Source organism: Saimiri boliviensis, chromosome 15 (assembly GCF_048565385.1).
Source record: "Saimiri boliviensis isolate mSaiBol1 chromosome 15, mSaiBol1.pri, whole genome shotgun sequence".
Lineage (NCBI taxonomy): Eukaryota > Metazoa > Chordata > Mammalia > Primates > Cebidae > Saimiri > Saimiri boliviensis.
In genome coordinates, this window is record NC_133463.1 from 23,612,439 (window position 1) to 23,637,759 (window position 25,321).

Below are 25,321 nucleotides of genomic sequence, written 5' to 3' on the forward strand. Positions count from 1 at the left end.
TCTCCAGAGAATAATATGGTGATTTAAAAACCCAGGCTCTGGAGTCAGACAGATTCAAATTCAAATACCAGCTTACATGTCAGTGGTACCAAATACAAGCCATGTGCCTTTAAACTTGGTGTCTAACTACATTTTGGATTTTTTTGTGCATAAAATGAAAATCACACTGTAGAAGTGACTTACTTACATTTGGTATAGCAGTTAATAAATATAGAGCACTTGTAAGTTTCAATTATGCTAAAAATTTTATGTTACATCCTCAGAAAGCCTGATGTAAGTTCTGTTATTATCTCCATTGTACAGCCACCCAGAAGCTGACTTATCTGAGATCACACAGGCAGCAAAGAGTGGAGCCCAGACTCTTAGCTATTATTCTGACAATGTTAAAAATATTTTTTTTCTACAGATTAATAAAACAAAGCAAAGAATGGTCAGCACAGTGACTAATAATAAGCTACTAATAAATATTACCCAGTATTATAATTAATTAGCAATAGATACGTGAAAATTATTCCTATATATGCAACATAGGAAAATACTAAATCCTATCAAATTACTTGTTCATTCTTTCATGGCTTTTGTTTCAGAACAATTTATAAGAGGCCAATTCTGTGGTTACAGACAAACTCTAAAAACGTCATTAGAAACTCCTTTATTCACAATGTCCCTTAATCTTCCAGAAACTAAATCTTGTGCAGAATGTCAACAATAATAAAGTTATATTACCATGTTTCTATTGACAACAGAATATTTCACCACAAATATATAAACATGGCCTATAAAATACAGCCTCAAACCCTACTTTTATACATATTTGCCCCACTTTAGATATTTCTTGTAAATCAGATTTCTTAAAAATAATCTAGTTAGACAGCACTCTATTTTGCCAAATTAAAATGACAGTGAGAAAAACAAATCCAGATAATTTACTAGTGTTCTAAGCTTTGTAAAACTGATGAAACAGCTTAAAATGGATTCTGATAATTTCTAAAACTGAACCTATTATCCTAAAATATGTAATACACAGTAAATTTTAATGCAGAAAATTAATTAACCTAATTCAAGATTGTATTTGTTATCACCTTGGAAATCTGATACACCAATTCAAAATTACTATTTGAATTACCATCAGAATTCCTGAAACCCTACATGCAGTGAAGATTCCAATTGCATCTGGTTTTGTGTCACCTAAAGACAAATCTATCTGTTTCAAGGAAAGTTTAAGCTTCTTTTTGAGTTTGAGCCTAAGTTTACAATACAGAAAACTCAGAATTGGAGTTCTGATTTTTGCTTGCTCACGCTTTTTTGGCCTTCCTCACTCCTTACTCCAAGACAACCAAAAATAAACACTCAAACCAGCAATATATGAACTGACCAATCTTAAGCTCCCATGGACTTAAGACAACCAGAGAAAACAAAGATGGAAAGAATCACTGCTTTGCAAACAAGGCCTTAATTACATACGTAAATAAAAATCCTTTTAGGGCCACAGCCCAGAATCCTTCCAAGGAACCTTTCCCAACTACTTCTCACACTTAAACACAAATATCAACACAAAGCCTTTACCACGGAGAGTTACGCAAATGCCCAAACATTAGAAATCCTCTCAGATTTGATGCTCACCTAATATAAGTATCATCAAGCAGCCTATTTCTTAAACTCTATGCTTTAACAATCTCTCTAATACATGGAATAGAATAATACATTTCTATTCCATCTTGGCCTCACAGACTAACTGTCCAAAGGAAGAGAGGAAACAGTTAAAAGACACACCACGATTAGTGTTTTCATAACCATCCATTAGTGTCTTCTAGGTCAAGCTTGAGTTGTTTAATAGTAACAAAAATATGCATTAATTCATTTGGAAACATATCACTTCCTACAGTGCTTTCCTCATTGCAAATCAAGCATTCATTTATGCTATTTTCTATTTTTACCTGTTTATATTTTTATACTGCAAAGATGTATAAACCGGGTGAAACCAACCAATGGTTAACTGAAACAATAGCAACTCACAGAGGGGTTGGAAGGATGTATAAAAATATGAATAATTGAAAGTTTTGAAATATGAAACATTCAAACAACACTTATAACTGAAGAACATTTCATGTAGGAAACAAAAAAGCACAGTACTTGAGGCTGTAGCTCAGTGTCTTTCTGTCTTTATCCCTTAGATGAACCATGAAAATAGGCACTAGCCTGTGAGTACAGAACCTACAAACATTGAGTCTTATGATAATTTGGCAGCAGACTTAAGAAGAAACTTAATATTCTCTGCCTCTCCATTCCATTTCCTTCTTGTTTGCTCTTCAGATGAAGTTATGGTTTTTGATAGAGGAGATTTTCTTGTTTTCTTAGCCTCATTATAGGAACAAGTGGTGGCAGGAAATAAAAAAATATCTCTGAGTGAAAAAAGACAAACTATATAAATGCAGGCAAAGCCAACCACTGTGTAAACTAAATGGAAGTTCTGTTGACCTAATTAATTTTGATTGGGCTGAGATGATTTTCAGTTGCGCTGCGGAAAAGTCACTTAAATATAAATCATGGCATACGTAGCTGGAAATATTCGTTGTAGAATTAGGGGAGGTGATTGACATTTTAAAGACTCTTAATTGTAATGAATTTCTTGATTTTATTCCTTTAATTCATCGGTAAACACTGCTGTTTTCAAACTAAATAAGATTTCAAAGAAGAAACAGGAAAATCTATAATGACTATATTCCAGAGAAATTTGCCAGACATAAATGAATTCACTAATTTTAAGCTTAACTTCTCTAGTGGTGACAGAGAGGAATGAAATAGATATGAGACATATAAGTAGCATGATAAACTGATTCACACACTTAATAAAAGCCTAGAACTTTCCAACATTGTATGTAGCTAAACACACATGTAACATCGATCATGAGGGAAGTTTGGGTCCATATTTTCAAACTGAGTACTAAAATAAAACAGTATCCCAGTAGATTGAGAAACTTCATTTATTCTCATTTACATCAATACCTTCTAACTTCATTTTCTAACCACCACAACACTTGTAAGGTACATTAATGAAGACTGCCTGAAAACAGGGCGAGATAAGTAATTGTGTATTTGTCTGAAATTAGGTCTAAAAACATTCATTTCCAGGACATAAAACAATTAATTATTTTAAGATAAAGAATATATTCTGTTTATTTCCCGGATTGGTTGAGAAGATCACATAATTACATAAAATATTTTAATAGTTTAAACTTATTTTAGTTACGTAAAAATCTAATAAAATGCAGTATTCCTAAATAATGTGATATCAAGTTATGGAAAAGTAAATACTCAGAAATATATTATTACTCTACATATGGTTAGAAAACGAACCACACATCACTCACACAATACCATCTAAGAGAGAACCCTAAACACACACTCTGTTTCAGTACTGCGTGGTTCTTGTTTTACAGGAGATGACTTCCCAATAAAACATTGAGAAAATGAAAACTTCTTATTCCTATTCATTTCTTCATATACAAAAAGATTAACTATTAGTATTTCATAATTCTTCTTCCATATATGTACTGGTATATTCTATCAAGCAAAATATTTTCACATATTTAGTCTTCCTTATTTTTAAGTTAATTTGAATGATTGTCTTATCTGACTTCACAATGATGGAAATGCCCGTTAAAGGTCACCTATGGGCCTTCTGCAGCTCCTGTCAGTGGCTGCCCTGCACGCTGATGCTCGCATGAGGCGTGCCAGCACACGGACCTGCGGTGGTCTGGGTGACTATATCCACACCCAGTCTGCACTCCGCAGTAGGCATGCTTCACCTGAAGTCAAAGCCCAGAAGAAGAGGAAAAAGGACAGCTTGCTTTTATTTTATTTGCTCTATAAAATCCGCTTACAGACTACGACTACTTTCCTATAAATGATTTAAATTTCTCTCTGATTGCCAATCAAATGAGAAGAAAAAAGTTTCAGATAAAAAGGCATCTTATTCAGAGATTAATTTTTTGCTACATCAGCAAAGTTTCAATTTTTGATAGTACCCATTTTTCATAAACACTTGAAAGTATTTATGCTACAAGAAAAATGCAGAATATTGACACATTTAAAAATCACTGTTGGAATAAAAATCAAAGCATCTCATATCAGAAATAACTTATTTTATACTTTTCCTATTATTAAAAATTACATAACATTGTATGTTTCAAAAGCCTTCACTAATACACATCCAAATATCACACCAGAAAGGACAGTAACTTTACAGCACTTACTTTTATTTTTTAAAAATTTTGTGATGAAAGGTCACCATGGTTACCGAGAAATTATGGTTAAGAGTTTTGTCTATGGATGAAATTCTAACACGGATAATTCATTGAACTTCTAGTGAAAGGTATGCTTTGAGTTGCCAAGGTCCTGAGGCTTAGTAATGAATAAATAAGCAAAATATCATCTATGGAGAAATAATTTTTCAATAGTCTATATAGAAATATAATGCAATATGTAACATATATTTCCATATGTTGAAGTTCTAAACAATATGCATAGTACCTAAGTGACTGCATAACAGGTAGCAACAATACATAGAACTTTATATGTTTAATCTTAATATACATAGATCAAAGTAGGCATTTCTATTTAAAGTTCATGTCAATATTCATATGTATTAATTACACGGAAATAATCATAATTGTTCTACATTTAAAGGATACTATTTAATCTTTAAGTAAATAAATTGTGTGTATATCACCTAAATGATGCTGTATATTTCATAAACAATGCTTTTTACTTATTTATATTTTCATAGCCAAAGCCATAGGAACACTAAGCACACAAATTATCTCACTGATATTTAGAAACAATCCAGTCCAATGTTTACATTTAAACAAATTCAGTTATATTTAATAACAAAAGGGAAAATAAAGGAAATAATTTCAAGTTTTCATTGCTCATATAGCAAAACAACACAAATTGATATGCACTATGGACATGATCAACAAAAAGATAAAACATACTCAAAAGTTAAAAGTGTTATACACACATATATGTATAATATCTATGTGTATATATGCATATGCATTTGGCAAAATAAAGCCAACCTAAGCAATGTTACAATGTGAAGCTCCTAACAATGAATACTGATTCATAAATCACATTATTACTTAAAGGGGAAATACAACAGTAGTTTTATGAATTTGACAACTGAAATCATAACCACCTAATAACAAAGCATATACTGATAAAGAAACAAGGTGAAAGTCAACAGTGAGAAGGCAGACACTCACCTTCGGTGCCATTGGGAGTCATGGAATTACTATTTATATGAGAGTTATCGAGTTTGGGGCCACTGGGGGATTCACTGCTACCACTCAGACGGCTATGCGGGCTGGTTAGATCCTGCATTTCCATAGACCTAAAGACAAGAAGCCTTCCATTTGACAGATGTACCAAATTCATAACACCACTATTTAATGCGCTAATGACTTGACACCTTCTTTGAAACACACTCACACAAAAGTCCCATTGTATCTATTTCTTAGACTCAAAATAGTTCATCACATATTTTGACTTCAGGCATCCCTTCATCATAGGTACTACCAAAAGATGTCACTTGCCTTACCTACCCAGCCAAACAGTCACACGAAGCTTTCAAAATTTCATGTTTTACACAGTTCATCAAGTCACAAGGTCTAATGTGAGACAATGACATCTATTTTAATTTTCAAAGAAAAAATAGTCATCATAATTCTTTTTATATTAAAAAGGACCAAAGGCATTACTTTTCTTAAAAAGGCAACTATGTAAAGAAGTAAAATAGAAATAGATCACTTTTCTGTGGAATCTGTTTCATCTAATAAATTAGCACTAGGGTACTCCCTTATAATTTACCACCCAATTGTAATTTAATGGGTCTCCAAACCAAATAAAACACTTGAAACCTATGGTCTGGTGACAGAGAATGAGATAGTCCTGATGCATGTGTTTACTCTGGCAAACTACTTAATTGTTCCTCTGTTTCCCTTGAAACAAATGCAGCATTAAAACATTATGATGTCGGCTCACTTGTTTGCTTTGTGGATTACATACAGCGTGCCCAATTGAAAAGGGATAAGGCCAATATACAGTGGGTCCCTGCAAGCATTAGCACTCGGAATACCTCAGCTGTCACTTACTCTGGGAAATAAGAACAATTCTACTTCAATGCTATAATTTTGCATTTTAACCATATAAAACCAGTTAAATGCCCCCTGAAAGTTCTTAGACTCTGCAGTTACTTATTCTATAAAAGGTACAAAAGCCACTACTCAAGTTCACAATTTCAAAACTATACGTTTATATTTAATACCCTATTAGTAAAGACAGAATTTATTTAAAGTCACTAAAAACATACCTAGACACCATTATTTTCTGACAGCCAATTTCTTAAAAGTTTAGGGCCCATTTATTTTAAACTCTGTATGTTTTTCTAAGAAAAAAGATGGGAGGAGGTTTAATATTTACATATATAAAGTTAATACTATTTGCTCCTCACCCTAACAGGTCAATAAAAGCTACAGTCATTTTAATTTAGAGATTGCACTTACACTGACTTTGGATATCAGTTTTTAAAACAGTTTAACATGAGCCATTTTACTTCTGAAGTGAGTTTTGACTTCCCCAAATATTCTGAATTCAAACTAGAAATGGTCTAAAATCCAGTTTTTCCCTCCCGATTCTCATTACACATTTACAGTTTTCCTAACACCAGAAACTATAGCCCATAATCATTTTCAAACTGAGGTTCCTATTCCCTTTCTACATACTTAAAATGTTTTACAAGCACACACACACACAAACTGTTAAGTAATTTCCAACAGAGGCTGTTACTATTAATAGAAATAATTAAGAAACACTAGACAAAAATAGATATGGGTCACAGAAAGGTAATAGCCAAAAACGTCAAATATCAACAATATCCTTACCTGCAACTTGAGGAAACAGCAACATCTGAACTGGCTTGAGATGTTTGCACCTGTGATCAGGGGTACAAAAATTAGAAGCTGTTGTTACTCTGCTTCCGTGTCAGCTCTTAATTATACAGAGCACATGGCTGAGAACAACAATGCTCTCTTTTAACTAAAGGAGAAAAAGGAGGGTACTGCAGCAGTGAAAGGCATGTTGTCTTTAAGTTGAGGTCTCAACTGTTGTTTCCTCCTGCAGGTCTATCCTCCTCCTCCCCTTGTCAGGGGGGAAGGCAGCCAAATGACGTGATAGTGATTCATCACTGGCCTATGACAGCTGCAAACGGGATTACCCCTCCCCCAATCAACATGCAAAGCAGCCGTGCCCAGGCAGCTTGGAAAAGGTGCTTGGAAAAAAAATAGCGATTGACAAAATGAGCATGTTTAACAGCAATAGTTCAAGCAGTAATCCGCCAGCATCCTCAGAAGATCTTTCATCTTCTGTTATCACCAGCTGAAATAGAGCTCTCGCCCACCCCTTTGACTCCTGACAGTTTCTTATCCTTATCATAATGGTTTTCTCCTACATTTACTATTTGTCATTTAACATTCACTAAAACAGCTTCTGGGCAACTTTTAGACAATGCTGGACTAACTACATATGGCAAAGGCAAGTTTTCATACCCAAAGTCACTCCATTGAACAATGTGCTCATTTACCCTCGCCAATTTAAAATTCAATGAGTTCTTATTCAGTTCTGTCCGGTAAACTAGAAAACGTAGTTAGCTTTTTTTGGTGGATTTTCCATCCTTTAAACTGAGGAAGAAAACAGAAAGTTTAAAAATCAATTTACTATCCTATTAAGCCCAAGTTTTAGTCTCTCTTGTTTCTAGATGAATCTGTACTTCAGGACCTCACTGAACAACTTAACTAACGTGCAGGCTTTGACAGTTACTGCCCTTCTTCCAGAAGCAACTCAAACTGCCAGCAGGTGATAAAGCTCAGGTGAGGCCAGGCTTGCCGGCTTTAAGCTCAGGCTAACGCCTCAGTAGGAGAGCATTCTGCAAAACGTTTAAAATGGCTCAGAATTCCAAATCTTTGATGTGCATTTTCATTCAACCTGAACTGACATCAATTAGGGTTACAGAACAAAGATGAGAACTGAAGCATCTCAAATGGCATTGCAGTTATCCAACCAAACGTCCTCTGTTAAGTCCTGTTATTTTTAAATTATGATTTATGAATTAAGAAATACTATCTTTCTTGCAAGAATAAAGCATCATTAAAGTCTAACTGTCTTGGTATAATGTTACATAAAATTTCTAGGTATGTTTCTCCATAATACGTGCAGGATGAAAAACAATTTTTAAAAGACGCTTGAATAGAAGATAAAAAACTTCAGCGCCTACAGATGTGTCATTCTGTGATAACGGCCGTCTGCAATTTTTGTAAAAATTAATGTTCTTATGCAAGTTTAAACGGTTTCCTTTAGAAACTGCAGCAATATACCTCAAGGATAAATTTCCTTCTTTTTTCTTCCACTTTTATACACCTGGAATAAATTATAGGTGAGAACTAACTTAGCTTTAAGAACTCTCCTGGCTTAATTATGTGAAAGAGTATTTAAAGCATTCTTTCTGTTAAATGTTAAAATACATTTCCATTTTAACATTAGCTGGAAAGTACAATCTTGGAAATATAATTTTAGTTTCACTGTATACTTTGAAAGTTTGGTTAGATTTATATTTGTGCTTTAACCTATCATATTTAAATTTCAGAGTCAAACTTGTTAATAAAGAAAAAATGAACTTCAAACCAAGAATTGTTCTACCACATTTCCTCACTGAAAAAATGAATTTTCACAACATATTTCTTTTATGCTGGTTTCACTAGACTCTACTGTATTTTCATGCTCTAAAACTTTCGAAAGTCCATATGCATGATCTACATTTCATTAAGTATACTTTAGATATATTCTTTTGTGTCTCAAGGATTATTTAAACCATGTGTTGTGTGTTACTGTATTTAAAAATGACTCTTTAATCAAAATAACTTTAAAACAACTAATCCTCACTTAGGCTGGTCAGCTGAATCCACATCGTGGTCCAGGAAAAATAAATCTACTCTCAAGAATGCGAATGCAGACAACAATTAGACACAGATGTGAGCAAAATTAGTTACAGTTTACAAAATGCTACACTTCACATGCTTTTAGTTTTTTATGTGTAGTACAAGATTACAGTGCAGAAGGAAACAGAGTCTTATAATGACTTATCTAAAAAGAACACCTATTTCTGATTGCTGTTGATTTCCTCTCATGTTTGATAATATCTCTGGAAGTTTCTGTGTTGTAAAGGTCTAAAACCATAATGTTTTTAGAAAATAATTACAGATATTTCCATTCAAAAGAGAAAATTATTTTATTGTTTCTAGAAAAATGACATGAGGCATTGAGTAAGTTCACATTTTCTGCTTTACATCCATAGAACTAGTATGTTTCTTGTCTTCTCCTAATCTAGTATTTTTTAATTCAAATACTTCTGTGAGTGTAAAAGTATTTTCTATAACATAACAAATGGTCATCTTAAATTAGAATCAAGTCACTTCGCTTTAATGCTTTTTAAAACTCGTATAAAATACCCATAGCAGCATATTGACAGAGTTGTGAAAATACAAATAGCAACAAGCAGAACTTCTTAGAATTGAAGAATCCTAAACTAGTAACTTTGACTTCTGATTAGTTAATGAGGTCTTTTAAGTTTGCCTTTTTTCTAATTAAATTTATAATTCTTCACAGATGTAACTTTTGTTGATGTTCAATTTGTCTCTCTCATTTTGTTAAACCTCACATAGTACTTCGCCAATCCATTGAATAGCCACATTAAATCTGTTAATACCATGCTCTTCAACCCCAGAAATTATTTCCAGAAGGCAAACTTGCTTTGAGAGATCATCAAACAAGACTTAAGGTACACATTTTATCACATTTTCCCTACCACAGAGCTCAGGATGCGGAGCAAAATTCATGACTTTTGCACTGTTTATTATACTTTGCTAAATTACAAATCAAAAGCATCTGACAGAAGATCATGCATGAAGCCAAAAAGTTAATAATGTTCTGTGAAAAGTAAACTGTAAATGGAAAGGGATTCTAAATCTCAGCAGCACAGAGCAAATAAAATGTAGGTACTTGCCTAAATTATGGGTTTTCCGTAGGTTTTTTTGCTTGCTAGAAGCAATTTTTATAAAATGACTATAATTTAAAACATTTTTTTCAAACTGAAAAGAAATTTTCAAAGTGAAAGTACTGAGCTTATCTAAATAAATAGAGTTGGCAGGCAAGCTGGTTTTGTCCACCACAGATCAACCTGAGTACTCCCAAATTTGAAAGACAATGGCAATTTTCTCATCAGAGTGTCTTTTATAGAAAAAATTTTTTTTTCCTTAGCCATAGATCTGTGTTTTAAGCAGGATATATTCTTGCTAAAATTTCTCCTCAATCGACATCTCCAACTATGGCATCAGTGTTGTAATGAAAACTTAAATTAAAAAAATAAAAACCTAAATCTAAAATTGAAATGAACTTCTAGGGAGATGAAGATGTTTTTTAAATGTTAACACTATTTCCTTCTTTATCAAAGACTTCATAAAATAAATGCTTTAATACTACTGCTGATTATTTTAATGAGGTATACTACATTACTTTTTGCAATACATCGTTTAAAGAAAATGACAAAATAAAGTCCGCATGAAAACAAAAACAAGTTTTTAAACCACATGGATGCTACCTATTTTTAAAGGATTGTTATCAATATCAATTTATTTTAAATATTGAATGAAATAGTGTTTTTCTTCTTTACAATGTATTCTTATGTGATTTTCACAAATGAAAATTTTCTTTTGAGAAAATCACTTACCATGTCTGAAACTCACACAGCAGTTGACTTCTATTTGGCCCTCTAAAACTGAACAGTGGCTAAATTAGACTTCCCTGTCTGTCACCGCAAAGAATGTTCAAAGATTGAAAATCCATGACTGTTTGCTCACTTACTGAACACTTTGGGCCTTAGGAGAACTCAAACATGAAGAAAGTCAACTATCAAATATTTGATAATGCAAAAGCAGGACTATACATGTGTGCATGTCCTCAGACCCCAGACTGTTGGAGGAAAATCTCATACAAGCATAAAATAAAACCTACCTTGAAAGACACATTATAAAATAATCCCAAACCTGTAAAACTACACTATGTGCTTAACTAGCACCTTTTTGTATCCCTTGCCCTTTTAAGAAATAAGATGTAAAAATGTTTGTCTAAATTCAATGACAGCTCTGAATTTATTGAATTCTTGCAAATGCTATGCTTAAATGTGTTAAAAAAAAAAAGAAAAAAAAAAAACAACTCTTCCCAAGAAATATAAACCCATGAGTCATTAACAATTCATATACTGACTTTGGATGGCAAATATTTTTAAATAATTCAAAAGTTTACGGATCTTGGTTTTAATTTCAAGGTCCATTTAAGCCTTACAAAGTGTCAATAAGAGAAAAACATATTAATTGGGTAAATGTTTCTTATATCATCTTTCGAAGTTAAGTTTGTTTAACATAACGTTTGGGAAATTCGTTTATTGAAACAAAAAGATTTCCTTCCTTAAACAGTGCTATCAATGTATTGTTGTTATCTGTTGTCCTTTCAAATGTTAAATGCTTCCTCATTTTCACATCAAATTAAAGTGGGTAAGAAAAGTTATTTATGTGTTGCAATGAACATAGATGTACTGCTTTATTCAATAGCACACAAATATATTTGAGATTTGTTCAGCAATTCAGAAAAGAGATATGAAGTTATCTCCCTACAAGAATATGGCCCGTATTATATTTATTTATCTAGAGCATGACAAAAGTATTTGTTAACAATTAATTTGTAATTATCTCTTAATGAACCTAACCACTCATAATTTGGAGGTTAGGAATTCTACTTCTAGGATGGAACCCTGTGGCTCATAAAGTACTAGGTACAAAGTGTCATAATTTTCCCTATGCCATAATGTTTTTCTTTGAAAACAAATCAAAACAATAATAAAAGCGCTCCTGTTAGCTTGGGCTTTGCCCACAGGACAGCTGTTGTCAGTCACTACAATTTTTCAAACAGTCAGCTTGTACTTACAGGGCTTACATCTGCTGCATCCACCAGTTTAATGTGTTCCTTCGAATTTTCTGGGTTAGCAAACCTCCATTCCTGACATAGTTTTGCTCCTGGATGGGGACGCGCGAGGGCTCTCAGGCACTCTGGTGCAGTCGCGGCGCTTCTGGGAGCGGAGCGCCTCTGCAGGGGAAAGCTCGGCGCAGGGGGCAGGCGCCTGGCCGCTGCCGCAGGCTCGGGCTGCCGAGCGACTGAGCGAAAACGCGCTCCCCAGGAAGAAACCCGCCACAGTGGACGGCAACAGGAAGGCTTAAAGTCGGAAGTGGCACTGGAGAGTTTCTACCTCGCCCCAAACTCGGAGCCATCAGCTCCCACCGTTCTGTTTGGTAACAGCTTTGCGCCCAGCGCTCCTTCCCCACCAAACAGCAGCCGCAGATAGCATCTGAGAACCCTAGACAAAGAAACAGCAGAATCTCATCCCTCGATTTGTTTGCGCAGCCTTGTAGGTTTGCCCATGGAGCCTCGGGGCTTTTTTTTTTTTTTTTTTTTTGGTTTTTGCAACGCAAACCACAGCTATTCTCTTGTCCTAACCTTATTGGTTTAAATGCACAATTGAAAGGAGCACTGCTCTGACTCAACCTTGCTGCTTGAAAAAAAATTATGTAAATGAACGCACCCCACGCTATCTGAATAAACAGCTGTGTGAGAATACTTCCCTGAGACACGGTCAACACACACACATCTCCTCTTGCAACAGTAGTTACCAATTAAGATCTTTGGGGAGTAGTTATCTTTTACACGTTATCTTTTACCCTTTTCCAAAACTTTTTTCAGGCCCTGAAACTTAAGGAATCCACTACTTTTCAGAATTTCTTTTCTAACGTACCTAGTACTGAAACAGGTCTGGGGGAAATAAAAAATAGAATGGCCATTTCCCTTTAAGTAGAAAGCGAAAAAGCAAACGTGCAAGCTATTATCAGTTTCATAATGAAAGCCTAAAGGATGAATCTGAAATGATTTCTAGAATGGCAAGTCTTCGGTGAACAATTCCCTGGCTATGAACCAGATAATGTTTCGGTGTTAATATTTTAAAATGATTTTTGGAAAAGATTCATGTTATCTAGAAGTCTTCCTTTACAGCTTATTTAAAAAAAAAATTCTTACTGACTGACGTCAGAATCTATGTATGAGAGTCTGTAACACTCACCTAAAGAACTGAGCTTCAGTTAAGATATGTTTTATGTAGATACATGACTTTGGTGATAAGACTTAACCATTATGTTGATTTGAAATATTCAAAGAAGGCATCGTTCATGTGATTAATGATTGTATCTTAATTTTCCAGCCATATACCAACATTCAAATACAAATGTTTATTTTGATACTAGTCACTCATCATAACCAATTTTGTGGTCTAAAATAAAATCTTTATGCCCATTGGATTTTTCTTAAAACTGTTTTGTCATCACCCATGTAATACTATTCCACTTAGTAGGCCTTTTTATTAAAAAATATTAAAAAGCCTTCATCTTTTAGGCTCTTGATTGATATGAAAAAAATTTTTTAAATCACAGTAACTTATTGCATGACTGTACAATACATTTCCAGATCATCAACTAATGAAACACATAGACTCAATCATAACTTTATACTGCTAATTTGTAAAAGAAAACACCATTCCAATGCAAACAAAATAAAAAGCTTCTAATGACCAAAATACAATAGAGGCTCCCCCCAACCTCCAAAAGTATGCCAGTCTGAATTCCTCAGAAAAGAACACTTTGTCAAACATAAGCAACAGCTTAAACTGCAAACTCACCTAGGATTTCATTTTCTATAGTACCAGCAAGAAATCGTGGGCATCTACCATATTTGGGAAACCAGGTCAAAAAACAGTTGATTGCTATTGGATCTGTTCATATATGCAGCAGAAACAGAATTATGTTACCACCTAGCACACTTTCTCAGACCAGAAGTGTCAGTTATTCAATATACTAAAGTATATATGCAGAAAATAAAATACAGCTTGTAATGGAGATTTCTAGTGTTGCCAGATAAAATGTAATGTTACAGTAATTCAATCTATGATATCAAACAGTACAGACTTTTGCAACCACATTTATTTCTAAGCTCTATAAAATGTAAAATTTGAGGTTTAGAGAATGAACCAATGTTTGAATTTTTACATTTAGCTATTGTATTCATGCTTTCCATTGTTTAAAAATTATTTTAGACATAAGAGAGTAATACATTATTTTTCTGATCCATGAAAACTTATATTGAAAAATCAAGAATATACAAACTATATGAAATCAAAACAGTGGGAATATTATGTAAAGTATGTCACATTTACATACAAGTTACTTGCCCACATTATAGTCAAATGTATCATATTACATGTTTTTATGTTGAAATTTAATTATTTTTATTTATATAACCAAACAAAATATTAAATAAATGATGTGTGTAATTATGAAGAAAATTAGTGAAAGCATGATGAATGTAATGTGACCACTAATTGATGTGATATAGCTCATGCTTCATAATTTTGTAACAAAGAGCTTAGTCACTGACTAAAAGTAACACCCATGTGCACATTTACTACTTTTAAATGGTTTCCTTTTCCTGAAGCAAAATTAGATAGATTAAAAATGATCACGTTTACCCATAAATTGTGAATACCTCTGAATATCCAATATGTAATAACTACTATAGCATAAAATTTAAACCCCAAATAAATTATCCTATGATTAACAACCAACATTTAAGCCATTATTAACAAGACCAGGTTTGTAGTGTATTGATAACCTCCTATTTCCAAATCTTCACCAACTGTAACTATATTATATAACTTAACATATACTTTAAGGACTAAATTGTTCCCTAAATACAGGCATACATATAACTACAAAATTTAAACCGCTGAACATTGCTACTAGTAAAAACAGATAATAGAATAAAACATTGCTATCTCACATTTGTTGAGGAAATCTCAATACATAAATGTATGAAAAGGAGTTTTAAAATTTTCCAATGTGCTTTTCCCCAATAAAAAATACATAATTTTATCTGGAAACGGAAAACACTTGAAATATTCAACTGTAAGGAAATGTTTGAAAATCCTCAAGGAGACGATATCTTTCACTTGCTCTATTGCAGGTTTTATCTGACAGAGCCAGCTGCAGCCTAGATACCTGCCTGGTTATACAGAGAAAGTCTTCAATTTTGGTAGAAGGGTTTAGTGTTTTACGTTAAGGGCATGATCACAAAAATAAGCAAAAGTCATATATATGTATATATGCAATAGTAATTTTTACAAATATATGAGGAGAGAGAGAAAGACAAGGACAGATACAAGGAACTCATTACAACAATCTAAAAGGTAACTTGGACTTTTGTAAAACTTCATGAGTAAACAGTTGATTGATCAAATTAAGTATAACAAATAAACACTGAGAAAATAAAGGATAAAAAATGAGTGTTCCTTTTCCTTTTCATTCCTGTAATGAAAATAAAGTTCTTTTACAGTTGTGAAGTTGTCAGTAAATGATATACTGTGAAGTTATTTTTCCTCTATTTGTGTTTACTTTGAAATAACTTTACAGGTCAGCATTCATGCTATCACCTGGTCCAACACTTTAGTAATCTCTTGGTTTCTATACTTCTTATGAGATGGTTATTTCTCAAAAATAACAGTATTGTAAGTTGCAAAATATAATTGGCAATTAAAGACTAATGCATTTTCTTAAAAAGCAAAATCCTGGTCATTATTTCTTCTTCTACGTGATTAAAATCAGTATGTGGAAGTATTCAACATTTTGTAATTCAAACTGTTCAAAGTAGAATGGCAAATAGAGTATTCCAAAATACTATACTTCCAGTCTTTCTGGTTTCATAAACATTTCTTTTTCTTGTGGTCCATGCCACGGCACTACCTCCCTGGCTTCTTATGGAGCCTTTGGAACCTTGTCTGGATGGCTAACACTGTGACCCTTGCTGGTATTTGGAGTGGTCACTTCCATGACCTGCTCTTTCCCCACCAGCACAAGACCTACAATGAGGGTCCTGCTCCTAGAAGTCTTCTGCTGAAATGCAACCAAGTAAAACATCCTCTATTTATTTTAAGAATGATACTAAATCTGCCAAACTGAATGTCTACCAGTATTTTCTGAAATGTTTTCCATTCAAACTCCAACATGATTAGCTTTTAACAGTAAAGAAGGTAATTAGCTATTAGCTATACTATGGAAAATTATTTTAATACATATTACTGTCTTTATACCAACACAATATGAAAATATAACCTATTTCCTGACTTCCTAAAAAGCACGTTGATGATTATATATTAATAATAACATTTATTTATGTAGGGTGGAAAACTTGTTATCCTATGTAGTAATGACTGCCTATCGGATGTTTTTTTAAAAAAATATTATTCTTAATAGAAACTTTGAGCAGCACTTCTTGAAACTAATAGTGATAGCAAGGGCAGTGGTAGATTTTAAGAAAAAGAGATGAGATAATATAGGTACTTAAAAAATATTGACAACACGGGTTTCCTATTTTAAAATCAACTGATTTTCCAAAATGGCAAACTGTTACTTTTTCTTCTTTCTGCCAAAAATTATGTAAATGATTGGTCCTGGAAGCATATGTCTAATCTCAGTGATACGTTATTTGCTTTCTCACACTGTAAAATGGGTTTCTGTTGACAAGAAGCAACCTAGAAAACCCAGCTTGTCTCTTATTTAAGATTTTTTTTTTCCCTCTAAGCCATGGGCAAAACCAATCTTGTCAGCACCTCCCAAAACATGTAAAGGATCTGGAAATTTGCTTTGTGTTTTTCAGGTTTCACGACAGCTGAATTCAGTTTTTAAATTCTTTGGAAACAATGAATAGCTCATGGAGGAAAGCAGGGAATTAGCATTTATAAAGTGCTTACTACATGCCAGGCACTGTGCTAGGCATTTTATATTTTTATGAATCCTGATTTTTAAAAATATGAGTAATTTTTCCACACTATTTGTTCTGGAACCTGCTTCATTTTTCTAGCACCATCAAAGTCACTTCTAAACAGTAGATGGAGCAATGGGACATTAATGTCTCCTCATTGTATCATCATTTTGATAATGATGTAAGTTGATAAAGTGATAGCTCATAAAGTTAATAAATCCAGAAAGGTATGTGATATTTGAAATGATACATATTGATATATACCAAAATAATATGTTCGATATGGGAGAGATAAAATCACTATATAGTAGCTGATTATTCCCAAACACATATTGCAAATTACTTTGCAGATTCAAAAATAAAATTACATAAAATGGTCAATAGAGAAAAAAAGTCTTAAACTTGAAATTATCAAATCATTAGATAAGGGTTTTTTTCTCCTTATATATCCAAAAAGGTGAATCATCTTCCTAGAGATTATAAATATTCCCAACTTATTCTTTATATTAAAAAGGAAAAGCAAAGAGTCTGAGTTTACAAGAAGCAATTATATGCACATCTTGTTTCACAGTTATATCAATTTCTTACATTTTGCCTTTCTTAATTTCAGTTACCCAGAATGATATGCTTTGATTTTATTAGTTATTATATCATAAACAATTTATTCACTGAGGAAATAATTATATTAAAAGTGCACTTTACAACTCCTGGTGCATTTGGATGTATAGTTTAAGTATTCAGAATCAAAAAACTCTATTATTATTATTATTACAAAGGAATTGCCAGAGAGTAGGGAGAGGGAACCCCCAAACCTAATGACCTATAGAATTTTTTTCTTCCTTCAAGCAGCATTAACTTTTTCTTCCTCAATCTCCCAAATCGGAAAAAAAAAGTAACCTCTAAAGCTGTTTTAGACAGAAGGTCAGAATTCAAAGGATCAGTAACTTAATCCACAGTGCACTGCAATCACATTGCTATTGGAAACACAACCAGAAGCACCATTATTCTAGAAGTTTTTATTAAGCAATGTCAATAGGTATACAACCTGGAGGTTTCTTTCTGCTGTAAGGTTACCTAGATTCATACTTGCAAGCGATCCAATTGTCTTGGGTCCTTGGGTTTTACTTTACTATGCTATAGTGTGAGGGAAAAAAAAAAGTAGACTCTCTATAAAATACTAAAGAAAACAGTAGCTTCAGTTTGTTCAAATACTTAGAATGCCTTTCCACAACCAAAATGTAAGTAAGATTAAACATTTTCCAGTCTTTAGATACTCATAATTAAGATGAATGCTTGTTTTAAATGGTTTAATATTTGGGGTATTCTATTGATTATTGAAACATGTGATTCACATTCTTTCAAAACATATAAACCTGGAAACTATCCTCTGCCTCTTTCAGGGATTCTGTTTTAATATCATTAATTATCTGGTTTATCTGAAATACAGAGTAAAACAACAAGGATTTGGGGTTTTTGAGTTAGAATGGTTTAAATGTGGAAGATTCTTAAAAACAACACCCTGGTTGATAGAGGGTTACAGACTGGGGGCTTATTTTTTTAATCAATACAAGAAGAAACAAATAGTTTACCAAGAGGTCAGAGCGCCTGTAGAGGAGCCCTCTGCTGCACGATTATCATTGACAACCCCTGCTGAAAGATCCGCAAAGCCCCCATTAGCTTTGGCCTCCTGGGATTGCTGTTCACTTTCCTTCCTGTCCTTGTCTGAGAGGAGGATCTTCCCTGCCTGTGGAAAGTGGATGCAGAAGAGTGGGTAAGGAGAAGGTGAAGGAGGGCCAAGACAAAAACAAAGCAAAAAAGGAGAAAGAATTTGTTATTCAAAACAAGGATCCAAAAACCTGCTCAGGAATCCCAGTCCTTTTAAAAACAGTGATTGCTTTTGACTTATAAATTCTAAAGGAAAAAGACAATGTTTTCAGATATGCAGACTTTATACATTTTAAATTTGCAGTATCATCATAGTATACCTGTGTCTTTTGGGAGGAATTGCATTTTATAAACCAAAAAATGGACACAAACCTGGATGACCTAACTCATCACAAATAAGTATATTCATGATTAATTATATTAAACAGGCGGGACCACACCTTTAAGCTCTGTATGTAGAGTTTTCCAAAATCATGCCTATTATCAACCCATGAATGACTTATGCTTGAAAAGAAAAAAAAAAATAGATATTTCGTATTAAAATCTTCTTAAAGCAGCATATGGCAACCCTGATTTCCAATTCCATCTTTCTACATTCTTGGATTTTATGTCTATTATTGTACAAGATTTGAAATGCTATTCTTTTCCTTAAGTGTGTAGAATTGCCTATCTCTATAGGCAAGGGTACTATTCACCAGACTAAAACAAATGCACCAGAGATTCAAATGAATTATAATTCTGGCTTCAACATGGGCTTTCTCTATGTCCTCTGTTGTCACATTACTTATTCTCTCAATTTATAATTTCTAACTTGCTAGCTATAAAATGGATGCACGGTTACACACCTTGCCAAAACGGCATGGGGATGAAAATGTTTACTGCTATGGTAAAGCTCACATGGAAAGAAAAATAGCAACAGAAAAGTTAATTTCAAATCAATTTGTATAAATGAATGTGTAATGAGTGCCCAAACAGGGAATAGTGAATTTCCAGAGTTTAGCACATAGTAGGTGCTTGATGTCATTAAATTAATTAATACATGCACACAAGGCTACCTGATGGAACATGGGGCCCTGGTTTGTGAAAGAAAAATGATTTCCTTGAATTTCCTTTGTTTTCATATTTTTTCCATTATACATTGTTATATTTTCCTTCTATTGAAAACTATAAAGCTGGACTGGCTAGGACATTATCATTATAGGAATGCTAATTTCATTCTATGTACAAAAATATTTAAAATAACATATTGAACAAAATTGAGTCCTTAAAAACTGTGCTAGGAATTTGCCATCCCGACCAAACTCGAAGGAAATTAAGGAATTAGAACAGAATTGAAATCACTCTATTCACATGATGTATATATTTAAATGGAACAGGAAAATGGAATGAAAAGTCCAGTTTTAGTTAAAAAAAAAAAGGCACCATATACTGCATTCTAGCTATACCTGTCATACTCTTCCCTAGGTACACTGTTATCTAAATACTGATTCATATTTCCCTTTTAAATTCCTAACCAAAATAATCAGAAAAATTAATTTAAAAATTTAAAAGAGTATGCAATAGGATGAAAGTATATTTAAAGAAACCTCACATGTCCTGCCTTTCAGAAATACTTCACTGTAGGTGTGTCCACACACCATCATTTTCAAATTTTGCAGCTTTTAGGTGGTTCAGAAATCTAACCAACAAATTTAGCTTGTCTGTCAGCCAGTAGTCAGTCAGCCAACAAATATTTATTGTGCATCTAATATGTGCCAGGTACTATGGGCATAGATGAAATGGTAAGCAAGGCAGACAGAACTCCCACAGTTAAGAAAATTACGTGTGCATAGAAGAGTGTAAATAAATGAAAAGATGTCTGACTGAACATGTGCATTTATTTTTGCTTTCTCTAGAAATCCCCTAGAACACCAGTAAAGGGATTTTTTTTAAGGCGCAGATCCCCAAGAATGAAGACAAGCAGGTAATAGGAAAACAGTAACAACTTTTAATAATTATTTAATTAATTTAGAGACAAGGTCTCACTCTGTCACCCAGGCTGGGGTACAGTGGTGCAATCATGGCTCCCTGCATCCTTGACTTGGCAGGCTCAAGCAATCCTCATGTTTCAGCCTCTGAGTAACTGAGACTATAGGCACTTGCCACAATGCCTAGCTATTTATTTTATTTTATTTTTAGTACAGACGAGGTCTCACTCTTTGCTCAGGCAAGTCTCAAACTCCTGAGCTCAAGTGATGCTCCCACCTTGAGCTCCCAAAGTGCTGGGATTATAGGCATGAGCCACTGCATCTAGCCTTAACAAATTTTAAAAGTGGGGGAAAAAATTTTAACCATGTAGACCATTAGTAACTCACTTAGCAAATATAAGAAAGATGAATCCTAAGTTGGCAGTAAGAAAAGCTGAAAAGCAATCCAACTTACACCACCCAACTCCTTCAATTCCCAAAGTCCTAACAATTGGTGATTACCAGGTACTTCTGCAAGTGGAAGCACAAGTAAGACTACAGTAAGGAGGACTGGGTACAAGTCAGTATAAGATGCAGTAAGACCCTTTTCCCCACTCTACATAGTCAGCTTTACATAGTCAGTAGAACAAGTATACTATGGATTGTAGGAAAGGCCCTAGATGTGCTGAAGAAGCAGGCACTATTGTGATAACAGGCAGATCATAAAACACTTACAGTGAATACTGGGGTAACTGCTCTCGCTCCCTTCCAGCATAAGTTTTCCTCATTAGGGTTCCCAGATCAATGTTAGCCAGTGACCGTCCAGGCAGGATCCTAAATTGGTTTCACTGAGTTTCAAACCAGCCCAAAAGGAAAGAGTTATGCCACTTATACCTGAGGACCTCCTAAGGAGAGAACTTAACTTGATCACTCCTAAGTAAAAACCATGGGCAACAAATCATTATACATCAGTCAACTTTGAAGTGCCCTACTCTTAAATATAAGCCAACAATTAAGAATTATTAAGAGTCTAAGGAAAGCTTCTCAAGAAATATAGAAACCAAATGAAAAGAAAAGCAACTTGCAGGAAACAGAGATCAGACAAAAGCAAATGTCGAGAAAGCAAAAATAAATTCCCATTAATATGATCAAACAAATAAAAGAAGATACTGCAGCCAAGAAACAAGATAGAAAAATAACAATAATTATTTTTTTTTCTTTTAAAAGAACTTCTAACAACAAAAAGAAGCCCTTGGAAATAAAAAGTAAGATAACAGAAACACAAAATTCAATAAGGTTTTAAAAATAAAATGATTGAATTCTCCCAGAGAGGAGAGCAAGAAAAGATGGAAAATAGGAGAGAAGTATAGAAAATAAAACAAAATGAGAAGTTGTAGTCCTGGTAGTCCAACACCCTGATAATTGGAGCTTCAGAAAGAGAGGAGAGATGATAAAAGCTAAAATTTAGACCAGTAATTCTAAAATATTTCATAGGGCATGAGTTTTCAGATTGAAAGAGCTCAACGAAAAGAATAAAAAGAATTAAAGCAACTCACACCAATGGATATCATTTGGAAATTTCAGAACATAAAATGGATGGCCCCTACAAACATCTAGGGAGAAAAAACAGACCACACACAAAGCTTAGGTCATGACTTCAGACTTCTTAATTGGAACATGTATTTATAAAAGGTAGTAAAGCAATGGCCTCAAATTCCTTGAGGACAAATAATTCCCACCCTAGAATTTTATAATCTACTAAACTTTATAAGTAGAAAAATTAAATATTTAAATTAAATGTAAAACATTTTCAGACAAGTAAATTCTCAAAAAGTCAATTTCCCAATCAAGTTAATTCCCCTGTCCTTTCTCAGGAAGCTAACAGGATGTGTTCCATTAAACTTAGGAAGCAAGCCTCCTTTACAAAATAGATAATCCAAATAGGAGAAAGATGAATGTAATTTCTGGTGCTTATGGAAAAGGAAATTCTAGGATGACAGCTATGCCTGAGGTGTGATAGTCCAGAAAAGAATATCAGAAGGCTCCAGGAATGGTTTCATGAAGATGAGGGAATTAATGCAATACGGATATATGTGAACATATGCAAAGGTGAGGTAAACAAATAGGGAAGAACACAGAACTGAATTATTAAAAGGAATCATCAAACTTAATTCAACAACACATTAAAAGGTTATATACCATGACCAAGTAGGGCTTATCTCCAGGATTCAAGGTTGGTTTAACATTCCAAATCAATCACTAAGATACACCACATTAACAAAATGAAATTTCAAAACCACTGATCACCTCAACAGGTGCAAGAATAACATTTAACAAAGTTCGGCATTCTTTCATGGTAAAAACTCTCAATGAAATTGGTATAGAAGGAAATTTCTTCACCATAATAAAGGCCATTTATGAAAAGACTACATTACAGCTAACATTATAACCATTGAAAAAACCAAAAGGCTTTTCCTCTAAGATCTGGTACAAAATAAGGATCCCCATTCTCATCACTTCTGTTCAAAATAATACTGGAAGTATTCACAAGAGCAGTCAGAGTAGAAAGAGAAATAGAGGGTATCAAATTTGGAAAGGAAGAAAAGTATTTTTCTTTGCTGGTGATATGACGCTATATGTAGAAAGACCCCTAAAGATTCCACAAATAAATGTTAGAACTAATCAATAAATTCAGTAAAGTAGCAGGATACAAAATTAACATGTAAATATTAGCAGCATTTTTATGCCAATAATAATCTATTTAAAAAAGAAATCAAGAATACAATTTCATTTGCAATAGCATTATAAAGAATGAAATGCTTAGAAACAAATTTAAGTAAGAAAGTGAAAGAGCTCTACATTGAAAATTATATGAAACATTGATAAAAGAAATGAAGAAGACACAAATAAATGAAATGGTATCTTGTGTTTGTAGATTGAAGGAATTAATATTGTTAAAATGTCCACACTACTCAAAGCAACCTACAGATTTAATATGATTCCTATCAAAATTGTAATGGCATTTTCCCCAGAAAATGAAAAACAATTCTAAAATTTATGTAGAACCACAAAAGTCTCCAAATAGGCCAGGCGTGGTGGCTCAAGCCTGTAATCCCAGCACTTTGGGAGGCTGAGGCGGGTGGATCACAAAGTCAAGAGATCGAGACCATTCTGGTCAACATGGTGAAACCCCATCTCTACTAAAAATACAAAAAATTAGCTGGGCATGGTGGCGCATGCCTGTAATCCCAGCTACTCGAGAGGCTGAGGCAGGAGAATTGCCTGAACCCAGGAAGCAGAGCTTGCAGTGAGCCAAGATCGCACCATTGCACTCCAGCCTGGGTAACAAGAGCGAAACTCCATCTCAAAAAAAAAAAAAAAGTCTCCAAATAGCCAAAATAATTTTGAGAAAATAAAGCAAAGTTGGTGGCATCATGTGTCCTGATTTCAACTTCTATTACAAAGTTATGATAATCAAAAAAGCATGGTACTGGCCTAAAAACAGATACATACATCAGTGGAATACGATATGAGTCTAGAAATAAACCCAAGCATATATGGTCAACTAATTTTCAACAAGGCCAGCAAGAAGGCCAATAAGAAAAGGAAAGTCTCTTCAATAAATGGTGCTGAGAAAGCTGGATATCCATATGCAAAAGGATAAAGCGGAATTGTTATTTTACACCAGACACAAAGAACAACTCCAGATGGATTAAAGATCTAAAAGTAAGACTTGATACTATACAACTCCTAGAATGAAACACAGGGGAAAAACTCCTTGACATTGGTCTTGGTAATGATTTTTTGGAAAGGATGAAAAAAAAAAAAGCCAATAAAAGCAAAAATAAACAAGTGGTACTACATTAATCTAAAAGCTCTGCATAGCTGATAATAAAATGAATAGACAGCCTATGGACTGGGAAAAATATTTATAAACCATATATCTGATAATTGGTTAATATCCAAAATATAAGGAGTTCACATAACTCAATAGGGAAATAACAAAGAACCCAATTAAAAAATGTGCAGAGGACCTGAACAGACATTTTTCTAAAACAGACATGCAAATGGACAACAGGTATATAAAAAGATGATCAACATCACTAATCATTGGAGAAATTTAAGTCAAAACCATAATGAGATATCACCTTACACCTGTTAGGACATCTGCTACCAAAAAATCAAGAAATAACAAGTGTCGATGAAGATGTGGAGAAAAGGGAACCCTTGTAGACCATTGATAAGAATGTAAGTTGGTGTACCCATTATGGAAAACAGTATGAAAGTTCCTCAAAAAAAAAAATAGAACTGCCATATGAATAGAACTGCCGTATGACCCAGCAATCCCTCTGCTGGGTAGACAACCAAAGAAAATGAAATAAACACTTTATAGAGGTATCTGTACTCCCACGTTCATTGCAGCATTATTCACAATAGCCAAGCCATAGAAACAACTTCAGTGTCCATTGACAGATAATGAATAAAGAAACTGTGGTATATATACACAGTGGAATAGAATTCGGCTTTAAAAAAATAATTCTGTTATTTTTAACAACTTGGAGGAAATTATACTAAGTGAAATAAGCCAGACACAGAAAGAAAAATATTGCATCATCTTATCTGTATGTAGAATATTTTTTAAGAAGTCAAATGCATAGAAAAAGTAGAATGTGATTCCCAAAAGCAAG

At 33.6% G+C, this 25,321-nt stretch overlaps 1 protein-coding gene across 8 annotated transcripts in view; it reads right to left on the reverse strand.

The window, feature by feature from the left end:
- The window catches only part of EYA1 (EYA transcriptional coactivator and phosphatase 1), a 340,778-nt gene that overhangs the window by 147,870 nt on the left and 167,587 nt on the right, over window positions 1-25,321 (reverse strand). For 3 of the 8 annotated variants that reach the window (XM_074386773.1, XM_074386775.1, XM_074386774.1), the window contains exons 3-4: window positions 6,945-6,994; window positions 5,268-5,395 (exon numbers count right to left, since the gene is read on the reverse strand). In XM_074386773.1, coding sequence (XP_074242874.1) covers window positions 5,268-5,395; window positions 6,945-6,994 — 178 coding nt within the window. Of the gene's footprint in view, window positions 1-5,267; window positions 5,396-6,944; window positions 7,992-12,093; window positions 13,298-25,321 lie in introns of those variants that run through there. The other 5 variants (XM_074386777.1, XM_074386779.1, XM_074386776.1 and 2 more) reach the window with 5 other exon arrangements.